The 10,525-nt window shown below is 62.1% G+C and overlaps 1 protein-coding gene across 3 annotated transcripts in view; it reads right to left on the bottom strand.

The window, feature by feature from the left end:
* The window catches only part of KLHL30 (kelch like family member 30), a 13,062-nt gene extending 3,693 nt beyond the window's left edge, over positions 1 to 9,369 (bottom strand). The window contains exons 1-7 of one of the 3 annotated variants that reach the window (XM_037741772.1): positions 9,283 to 9,369; positions 7,870 to 7,936; positions 6,567 to 7,388; positions 5,216 to 5,348; positions 3,361 to 3,447; positions 2,496 to 2,651; positions 800 to 988 (exon numbers count right to left, since the gene is read on the bottom strand). In XM_037741772.1, the coding sequence (XP_037597700.1) occupies positions 800 to 988; positions 2,496 to 2,651; positions 3,361 to 3,447; positions 5,216 to 5,348; positions 6,567 to 7,340 (1,339 nt within the window). In that variant the 5' untranslated portion in view covers positions 7,341 to 7,388; positions 7,870 to 7,936; positions 9,283 to 9,369. The remainder of the gene's footprint in view (positions 1 to 799; positions 989 to 2,495; positions 2,652 to 3,360; positions 3,448 to 5,215; positions 5,349 to 6,566; positions 7,389 to 7,869; positions 7,937 to 9,282) is intronic. The other 2 variants (XM_017537808.1, XM_017537810.1) reach the window with 2 other exon arrangements.
* Positions 9,370 to 10,525: the final 1,156 nt, after the last annotated feature.

The raw sequence follows: 10,525 nt of genomic DNA, 5'->3' as shown, positions 1-10,525 counted from the left end.
CCACCATCTACACTGTCCCCGCCACCATCCACACTGTCCCCACCACCATCCACGCTGTCCCCACCACCATCTACACTGTCCCCGCCACCATCTACACTGTCCCCAACACCATCCACACTGTCCCCGCCACCATCCACGCTGTCCCCGCCACCATCTACACTGTCCCTGCCACCATCTATACTGTCCCTGACACCATCCACACTGTCCCTGACACCCACATTGCGGAATGGGCCCCCCCACCATCTACACTGTCCCCGACACCATCTACACTGTCCCCGCTCCCATCCACACTGTCCCCCCACCATCTACACTGTCCAGAGGGTGAAACAGGACCGGAGACCAGGGCCAGGGGTGCCGGCTCAGAGTTCGGGGGCTGGGCTGTGTCTCAAACTCTGGCACAGCATCCAGAGTCCAGGAGGGGCCTCGGGGCCTAGGGGGTTGGGGGTCACTGCTCCCAGCTCTCAAGTCCCTTTCAGGTAGACGAGCAGCCAGGCGCTGGGCTCAGGTCACTGGCACCCTGCCCCCAGCCCCAGCCCGCTGCTGCCCTAAGGCTGGGCAGGACAGATGTGCAGCTCGCCTCTGCACTGGGACTCTGCAGAGGCGATGCAGTGGGTCTCCGACCCCTTGGGCCCCTGCCTTCTTCCACGTCCCCTCCTCTTTGTGAGAGCCTGTGGCCACCTGCCCTCTCCACACGGGCACCCCCTGTCCTCGGGAGCCCCACCCTCGACATCACTTTGAGGGGACTGTCGCCTGCCGGAGGGGCCTGTGGTCCCGTCCTCCATCCCTGGGCCCCTCGCACCTGTGACAGGGCTGTAGCACTGCAGGGCCAGGGCGTTGTACTTGCACGCACTGGAGCCCACCAGGTAGAGCCGGCCCCGGCAGCCGGCGGCCGAGAAGTTGCTGACGTATTTGAGGGCCGGGCTGATGGGCGTCCAGCTGTCCGAGTAGGGGTCGTAGCTCTCCACCTCCACCACGTCCAGGGTGGTGCCTGCAGGGCGAGGGCGGGCTGGGTCAGGGCTGGGAGGAGGTCGGGCCTGGAAACTCAGGGACTAGGTCTTTGTAAGGCAGCAGGGACCACCCTGGTGAGGGGTGGGGTGGTTCCTCATTTCACAGATGGGGAAGCTGAGGCTCTGAGAGGCGCCAGCACCTCCTAAGGCCGTGCCATCAGGAAGGGGTATGGGGGGTGGACACCCAGGGCCTAGAAATGCCCCGTTCTGCAGCTTGAGCTGGGGCTGATGTTCAGAAAGTGGCTGGCAGGGAGCCCTCAGGAGGCTGCCTGCCCCCAGGCCCCTCGCATGCTGGGAGTCATTTCCTGGGGTGCTCTGAACTACAACGGGGGACACAGCCCTGGGAGGGCTGGCTGTGAGACCCTGGAGCTGTAGGCAGCTCCCTCCCAGTCCCACAGAGAGTCTGGGTGTGACAGTGATGGGGACCTCTCCTGGGGAGAGCGGGCCCTGGCCTGGGTCCGTGTGAGCACCTGGGGACCTCACAAGCCCTGGGCTTGGGACCCCTTGGTGCTTTCTGGTCTCTGGATGGGGACACGGTAGCCACTGAGAGAAAGGGGACAGCTGGGACAGGTGGAGCATTAGAAGTGGCCTTAAGGCCAGTTTGTCACTGCAGAGCTTTGGGGCCACATGTCTCCTCCCCTGTCCGTCCCCTCCTTCCTGCCCTCCCCCTTTCCTTCCTTTTCTTTCTCTGCCTTGCGTTCTTTTTCCTTTTTGAGACTGGGTCTTGCTCTGTCACCCAGGCTGGAGCACAGCAGGGCACCTTGGCCGGCACATGATACCACGCCTGGCTATTTTTTTAAAAAAAATTTTATTGGCTGGGCACAGTGGCTCACTCCTGTAATCCCAGCACTTTGGGAGGCTGAGGTGGGTGGATCACCTGGGGTCAGGAGTTCGAGACTAGCCTGGCCAACATGGTGAAATCCCATCTCTACTAAAAATAAAAAAAATTAGCTGAGTGTGGTGGCATGTACCTGTGGTCCTACCTACTCAGGAGGCTGAGGTGGGAAGATCGCTTGAGCCCAGCAGAGGGAGGCTGCAGAGAGCTGAGATCGCGCCGCTGCACTCCAGCCTGGGTGACAGAGCAAGACTCTGTCTCAAAAATAAATAAATAAATTTAAAAAGGGAGACAGGGTCTCTCTAAGTTGCCCAGGCTGGTCTCAAACTCATAGGCTCAAGCAGTCCTCCTGCCTCGGCCTCCCAAAGTGCTGAGATTACAGGAGTGAGCTGCCACATTCTGTTTTTCGATGTTTCTTTCATCAGTGAAGGCTCCTGGGTGACTCCTTGCTGTAGCTGCGGGTGCTGGCAGATGGGTGTGCCGGTCCCCTGGCCTGCGACTGGCCCGCCCTACCAGACAGTGAGCCCTGAGGGTGGCAGTGGGAGCGGCATCTCCGTGGTCTCTGAGGCCAGCATAGGGTTCTCTGTCCCTGTAGCTGCAGGGATGAGAGGCTAGAACCAGGCCCTGGGGAGGGGTGGAGAGGAAGGCCTTACCGCCGATGACATAGATCTCCCCATTGAGTGCCGCGCTGGCGTGGTTGGTGCGGGCCTTCAGCATGGGTGCCACGGGCTTCCAGGCGGCCTCCTTCAGTGGGAAGCACCAGGCCTGAGTGGTTGACCAGGTGTCTGTCTTGGTGCCCCGAGAGCCACCTGCCGGGAGAAGTTCTGTCTACATGGGTACCACCTGCCTGGGACACCAGGCCAGTGGGGTCAGGGTACCAATGTCCGGGGCCCTCCTCCCATGCCAGGCCATGACTGCCAACATGGTGAGCCAGAGTGGGACCAGGGTAGTGCGGCGGAGCTGTGTGACTGCACAGGTTCCTCCATCCCCCATAAACAAGGGGGACAACATCAGCGGTTTCAAGCCCCTGTCAGTGGAAGCTTGTCCCCTACCAAATCGTACAAGGAACCCCAACTTCTGAGATTGGAAAGAGCAAAGTGACCCCTGCATTACCCAACTCCTTCTGGGGACCACCCGGTCAACCACCCAGGCCTGGGGCTTCCCGCCGAAGGAGGCCACCTGGAACCTCGTGGCACCCGTGCTGAAGGTCCACAGCAGCCACTCAGAGCCACACAGAGCCAGCGCAGCACTCAGCAGGCAGGTCTGGAGCCTCCACCGAAGGAGCTGTGTGGTGCAGGGGTTGGCCCACGCCAGCCTGTGTACAGGAACGGCTCCCAGCTCCCACAAGTGACCGTGGATTTTAAGTGCCCTTCTTTTCACATGCATGGCAAGGCCTGGACAAGCTGTGGCTAACCATCAGGGACCCACAGAGTGTGGGGAGTTGGTTTCAGGGGGGCTGCACTGTGCCCAGTGCTTGGCTGGGCAAGGAATCCCCAGAAGGGCCCCCGAGCTGCCCACCTGTGACATAGATGGCGTTGTTCAGGGCTGCCAGGGAGAAACCCCACTTGTGGTAGTCGGGGAAGTCTGGAAGTGCCATCCACCTCTCTGGCAGGAGGAGAGAGGCAGAAGGGTCAGGCTGCCAGGCTCCCTGCTGGAGCCGTCCCCACTCCTGCTTCCCCGGTGCCTTTCCACGCACCACTGCAGAAATGCCCCCTTCCCTGGTGGGGAAAGATAGGGGCAGGGTGGCATGGGTGCAGGGGCACAGGGGGTCCTAGGTCCTTTGGCTCCCCACACCCTCTGCAGCGCCTAGGACTGAGTAGACACGGGATAGCCCCTGGAAGGAGCAGCCAGGCTTTGGAGGCCAGTGTCTCGCCTTGACCCTGCAGTTGACCCCACTGACCCCGAATGGACCATTCAGCCCCGGGGTCTGGCCTTTCAGTCAGATGAGTGTGGGTTAAGTGGCCTGATCTGTGGGTGTCACTAGCGGGCGATGACACCAACAGCACAGCTTCCCCTTCCCCTTCCTCTTTCCCTGCCCTCTTGGGCACATACAGGGGATTGTGCACAGGCCCTGCTGCAGGCAGAGCGCGTCCAAATCCCAGCTGCTGTACCCCAGCCATGTGTCCTTGGGCAAACCCCAGCCTCAGTTCCCTTGTAGAATAGGGGTGACACCTGCCTCCCGGGAGCTATGAGGGCTTCAGCTGCTCAGCTGATGACGCCTGTTAGGATTATTATTGCTATGGTTGTGGGGCAGAGCAGCGTGCCCAAGTCAAGCCTGCCTCTTGGAGCTACAAGAGGTAAACTGAGGCAAGAGATGAGAAAATGCTTTGGAAAATCAAAATAAGACAATAAATGTGGAAATGGTAAAGTCCTATGTATGGACATATTTTGGGTATTTGTGGAAGAGACCCAGGCCTTTGGATGTCCCCTAGGAAGACTGTTTACTGTTTACGACCATTCTGGGGAGATGTGGAATATTCCAGGCCTCCCTGGGAGCAGAGCCTGGCATGGTGGGCAGAGGCCGTGTCCCCGTGACTCATGGTTCTGTCATTCCAGGGTGGGGATTGCCTGGCCGTCAATAGGCCCTTCCTGCCAGCATCCCCGCCTCCCGCCCAGGTCTAAGGGACAGCTGTTCCCTCCTGACGTCAGCCCCAAATCCCCTGTCAGCCCCTGACCCCAACAGCCGGCCTCGGGCTTCCTGGAGCCTGCCAGTTGCTGACGCCATGGGGATAGTTGGCGACCTACCAACCAGCCAGCCTGCATCAGCCCTTTCCAAGGCAGCCCCTGGGGCCAGTGCGGGGGGGTCCCCATACCCCCTTTCCTGCCAAATGGCAGACCTGGCCTCAGCGCCCACTTCAGGGCTCCCTGCAACTGTGTGAGGAAAAAGCAGGAACCCATTTCATAGACGAGGAAACTGAGGCTCAGAGCGGTGAGGTCACCTGCTGGAGGGCTGGGATAGGAGCCCCGTTTGGGCTGACCCAGAAGCTGAGCTTCCACTGGTCCAGCTGCCTGCACCCCTTCACCCCAACCCCGCTCTCCCCTTGGGGTCTTGATTCCTCTATCAGGCGCACCGAGCGGGGGGCATGGGGAGGGGCAGAGGCCTGGCCACCCACCACACAGTGTGCAGTCTGGGCCGTTGAGCCCTGTGCACCAGCCCCAGGGCCTAAAAGGGACCAGAGTCCTAGGCTCTAGCTGCAGGGAGAGGGAGCAGCAGTGCCCCAGCCTTCCTCCCCACGGGGGTGCCCAGGCTCCTCCGCAGCCCCCAGGTGAGGTCCTCTACACGCCTCACTTGCTCTACCTGCAGCGAGGGCACAGCAGCTCCTGCCGGGACCGAGGGACAGCAGACGGGCCCGGGCACGAGAGGGGTACTTACTGGCCTTGCTGTTGTAGAAGGCAAAGTTCCCAAGGGGGGGGGTGTGATCCTCGCCTGCCTCATCCTCCTCCAGCGCCCGCCCGCCCACCACCACCAGGACCTCCTCCAGCTTCTGCCGGAGGGTGGGTGGCACCTGTGGGGTGGGAGGCCAGGGTCAGAGCAACAGCGACGTCTCCCCATGCCCAGAGCCCCTGAGTGTCCTGGGCAGGCCTCAGCATGTGTGTGAGCGTGGGCGTGCCTGTTGCTAGGGATGGCATGTGCCCGAGCGCACAAGCTGGCCCTCCTCGCAGTCACCGCATGCCTTTCAGGTCCATTTCTGAACTGCCTTCAGAACCCACCCGCTGCAGGTCCGCAGCGCCACGCGTGAGCTTTTCCTTGCCCTGCTCCCTGGGTGGCCTCTAGCAGGCAGCACAAGGGTGTCCTGGCTACGTGGGAAACGCTGGCTGCCTTAGGAATGTCCAGTAAGCACTCACTGTCTAGGGCTCCCCCACAGCCACCCATCCTGGCCCCCCCATGGAACCCCCAGATCTCCCACTGCCAGCATTTAGAATACAAGGTGACTGCCTCCAGGCAAGGCTCTGAAGCCAGCTCCAGCAGGAGGCCGGGTGCTCTGTGACTGGCTGGCATCCAGTGGGGACAGGGGTTAGGGTTTTGCCCTCTCCTCACTCCACCCTAGGCCTGAGGACTATCAGCCCAAGCCACCGTTTGTCCCTGGACTTGCTTCCTTCAGAGTGCCCTGGAGCAAGGCCCCTGAGCAGGGTGCCCGGCAGCTGACCAAGCAGCCACTCCCAGACCTGTCACTCCCTCGTGACCCGCCCTCCCCGCCAGGCCCACCGCCAGCACAAACAGGAAGTGGCACCCCGTAAAAGCTCGGACTGCCATGCCTATCTGTGCCTCCTTTGCCTGTGCACAAAGCTGTACCACCTTCCTGGATGGTTTCCCTTCCTTTCCTCCTTGCAATCTCCTATTCCTCCTCTAAGGCCCAGCTCAGATGCTGCCTCCTCCATAGAGCCCTCCCTGACTGCCAGCCCCTCTCAGAATGCATCCTGGGCATGTGTTTGACCATCCACACTGCCTGAGATCTGTTTCCAGGTTTGTCCCACTGAGCTGCAGGCTCCTTCCAGACAGGGCCAGATCTTACCACTTCTACATCCCCCCGCTGGCACCCAGGGTGTGGCACACAGAGACACCATCCGCACTTAAGGGTGAATGCTGATGTCCTCACAGGCCCAAACAAGGAGCAGAGCAAGGTCAGAGGGCACCTTGGGATGTCCACTCCTTACTCTGTCCCTACGCAGGTGGGTGTCTGCCCTGCTTCCCACGGATGGGGGCCTCCCAACCGCTCACTCACCCCATCGTGGCCCTGGGACAGGGCTGCCCGGCATGCCTCTGACTCCTGGATCAGGGGCTCTGTGGCCAGCAGCTGCAGCACGCAGGGCTTGGGCACGGCGTCCAGGTGCACCAGGCTGAGGAGCTCGGGCAGGTGGGCAGCCCGGGCCTGCGGGTCGTGGCGCACCCAGCGCAGCAGGGCCTCAAGCCGGCTTTGCTCTGGCCGTACCTGCAGCAGGTCGCTGGCCAGACAAGTGGCCAGCCGGTCTCGGGGAAGCTGAAGGAACTCATCCTCACGTGCCACAGCCTCAAAGTTCTCTCGCAGGAAGGCCCAGGCCTTGGCAGCCACGCCCAGCAGCCCTTGCTGCTCCCCGAACTCACAGATGCCCAGGCAGTTGGCAGCATCCAGCTGCTGCTGCAGGTAGCGGCCGCAGACCTTCTGCACGGAGGGGAAGTGCAGGCGTGCAGCTGTGCGTGTCAGCGCCTCCACGTTGCCCTGCGTGATGGTCAGCCGGCCCGTGTACACGAAGTCCACCAGTTGCCCCACCACAGCTGGCTCCACGTCCTGCAGCTCCACACGCGCAGAGAAGCTCTCGGCGAAGTCACCTGCAAACATGGCGTGGAAGTAGGGGCTGCTGAGGGCCAGGAGGCCACGGTGGCATGGCAGTTCCCGGCCACCCACCAGCAGTGTCACATCCGCCAGCTTAGGCTGAGAGCGCAGCCGCTGCAGGCCCTCCAGCATGTCCTGGGCATGTGAGGGCAGGTGGAAATCCAGGTCATCCATGTTCCGCACCATGATGCTGTGCCCACTCAAGGGAAGAGGTGCCTGGAGCCGCCTGAGCTCCTAGGAGAGAAGAGAGCAGGGTCAGCAAAGCGGGGACGGTCTCATCCATCTGAGCAACCCGTCCAGCCTGTCTATCAGCCCTTTCATCCCTTGATAAACACAGGCTGAGCACTGACCATGTGCCAATCACTTTACCCGCCATCTGCCTCAAGCCACTCCTGCAACCCTGCAAGGTAGGGCAGGTGGCATTCCCATTTGCAGTGAGGAAATTGAGGTTCAGAGAGGGTGGGATTGGCCAGGCATTCAGGGCAAGACAGGCTGGCAGGAGAACCCATGCCCTGGGCCTCTTCCACAACCCTGGGCTACACTGAGCCCACCCCCTAGGGGCCTAGAGGCACCCAAACACCCGGGAGGCGTCCTCTGTCCCAGATCCCACGTTGCCGGGGAAGCCATTAGGGGGCCACAGCAGCTCCCCTTCCCGCGGTGCTTCCAGGTGCCAGGCCACATGCCAAGCATGCAAAGAAGCTCTCAGCAGAATCACCTGTGCATTCACCGCTCAGCCCCACAGCAGTCCTGGAGGGTGGGTCTAATCATTGCCCCTTTTACAGCTGGGGAGACTGAGGCACAGAAGGTTTGAGTCACTTGCCCAAGATCACACAGCTAGGAAGTGGTGGAGCTGGGGCTGGAACTCAGAGCTCCCTGCAGTCCACGTGGCCGGGTGGAGGCTGCTAAACAGAAGCGGCCAACCAAAGGCAAGCAGTGTTCTGAAGGGTTTCGCAACACCACACTCACATGGCTGACGTCAGCCAGGCCGCTTCCAGGCTCATGTCATTATGTGCATGTGGCTTGTGTCCTTCTGGTATGGCACCCTAAGACAGCCATCCCTAGGAGAGATCAAATCTATGCACAAGCCTTCATCTCGGTCAGCCCAGGGCGAAAGGCTGCACGGCGGGGAGGCCGTTCGCCCGCTAGGGGGCGCCTCGCAGAGCCGCAGTGGGCAGGATTGGCGGCCGCGCCTCCACGGGGACAAAATGCTTGGGAACGCCAGCGGCACGGAAATGACAAAGCTCAGCTGGAGAACCAGGAGGCCAAGAGCCTGGCCAGGGCGGCCGCGGTGCAGGTGCAGGTAGTGGGAGTTGGGGCGCCCTGGCCTCCCGACCCCGGTGCTGCCTCCCAGCCCCAGAGCAGGGAGGCCCCTGGGAGCGTGCCCGGCTTCACTGACCAGCCCCAGCTCTTGCACACAGGGTGGCTCAGGCGGCCGCAGCCCCACGCCCCACGCCTCAGCAGCCTGGCCAGTACACACGTACCCACCCAACACTGCATGCATGGGGTCCTGTCTGGCCCCCCCAAGGGGGTGCTGGAGCTGGTGAAGGCAGCTCTGCCCTCCCTGGGCCTCAGGGAGATGAGCTGGGGCCTGAGTAGGCGACGGGCTGTCCCTGGGCCACCGCCTGCAGGCCTCACATTCCTGTCATTGTTGTGCTGTCTTGGACCAGCTGCTGCCCTGGCCAAGGCCGGCAGGTGTGAGTGCCCCCAATTTCCCTGGGGGCTCACAGGAGCCTGCTGACACCCCTGAGTCCCTGCATGGGCCCGGGGCTTCCTGAGGGTCTCAGTGTCTCACCCTAGTTCCCGCCCAGCCCCGGAGTGAGGAAGCCAAGTGGGCAGGACAGCAAACGGCCTCAGCCCAGCCAAGCTGGCGACTGGCCAAGTGGTCCTGGCTGCCATTGAGGGGTGGCCTGGCCTCCCTCCCATCTCTCCAGCTGGGACAGAGGGAACCCTGTCTCCTGAGCCCCCACCCTGAGGAGCCTGGCTTAGCCACTGGCAGGGCTGGGGGTGTCTCCAAGGCACCCCGCTGTGATCCTGGTCTCCTGGGCCTAACCCACCCTCCCTACTGCTCCCTGCTGAGTTCCCCCCGCCCTCTCTGCTGTCCCCTGTTCCACAGACCCCTGGATCCTACCTCTCAGCCTGGACCTCGAAGCTGAGAACACAGATTCGAGAGCAGGACTGCCCAGCTGGCAGCCAGGGGACACGGAGGCCTGCAGGGTGGGGCAGGGCTGGGCTGGTGGCCACGTGGGGACAGGAGGGTATTTTTAGCCTCTGTCTGCAGGGCAGGGGGAGGGTCAGGCAGTGAGGGCTGGGCAGGTGGGGGAAGGAGCGAGACACCAGCTCCTCGGTGACTGTCGGCTCAGAAAGCCCATTGAGGCCTTCGAGGGACCCGTGGCCTCGGACAGACTTCAGGAAGGGCTCCTGGGCAAGGATGGGTGGAAGCTCTGGCGGCTGGGCTGACTGGTGGGGGCAGGGCGCAGCTTCCCCACCTGTTTCCTCATCTGCAGGGTGGGGACAGAGGAGGCTGTGGTGGGAGACCCGGGTCCCAGAGAGCCTCGGCCCAGGGCCACGACGCTGACAGGTGCCCCCTTCACTGTTGATGCCGACGGCACCTCTGTGTCCTCTTGTTCTTTTGTCACAAGGGAAAATTCGATTATGCTGAGTAAGTGCACTTTGGCCCGCAGAGGCTTTCCAAGCTTGGGGTCCATGGTGGTGGTGCAGACACTTTGCCCAGAGAGGGGAGGAGGCACCCTCAGATTCGGGGAGATCCTGGGGCTCCTTCCCCTGCTACCCCATGGCCTTGGCCTTGGGGCTGCCCAGGACAGCTAAGAAACAGGGTCATCTAAAACCACATCAGCAGGCTCCCAGCCTCCCGTCCAGCATTTGGTTCGTGGAGGTCGCAGGGGGAGTGCCTCACACCTGGGGGACCTGGCTTAGAACCGCAGGCCCTGACCAAGGTCAGGTGGGTTGAGTTGGGGAATGAGGGGCCACGGGACACAGTGGTCAGAGCAGAGCTTCCTGGCTGAGGGGCTTCAGGTACACAGGAGAGAAGCCCTCAGCCCTCTATCCATCGGCCACGTGGCCTGACCAGTATGACCATTTTCAGGTGTGCTGCGATCCGGAGAAGCTGGAGACCTGGAGGAGCTGAGGCTGTGGCCTCTTGATGCTGCTAGGAGTTGTCCTAATGCTCTTACACACCAGAGAGACCCAGGTGGCCCCCAGGGAGACAGAACTGTACTCTTGGGAGAGTTAGGGAATTTCTCAAGGATGCTGAGGTGGCTGCCCTGACCTCTGGGGTCCTGGACACACGGCATGTGTCCTGTGAGCGTAGCAGCTGGGCTTGCTACCCTCTGAGGACTTGGTCGTGGCCTGGA

Source organism: Cebus imitator, unplaced genomic scaffold, assembly GCF_001604975.1.
Source record: "Cebus imitator isolate Cc_AM_T3 unplaced genomic scaffold, Cebus_imitator-1.0 Scaffold106, whole genome shotgun sequence".
In the NCBI taxonomy this organism is placed as follows: domain Eukaryota; kingdom Metazoa; phylum Chordata; class Mammalia; order Primates; family Cebidae; genus Cebus; species Cebus imitator.
The sequence above is the reverse complement of the archived record's forward strand: the minus strand, read 5'-3'. Positions and strand labels throughout refer to the sequence as shown.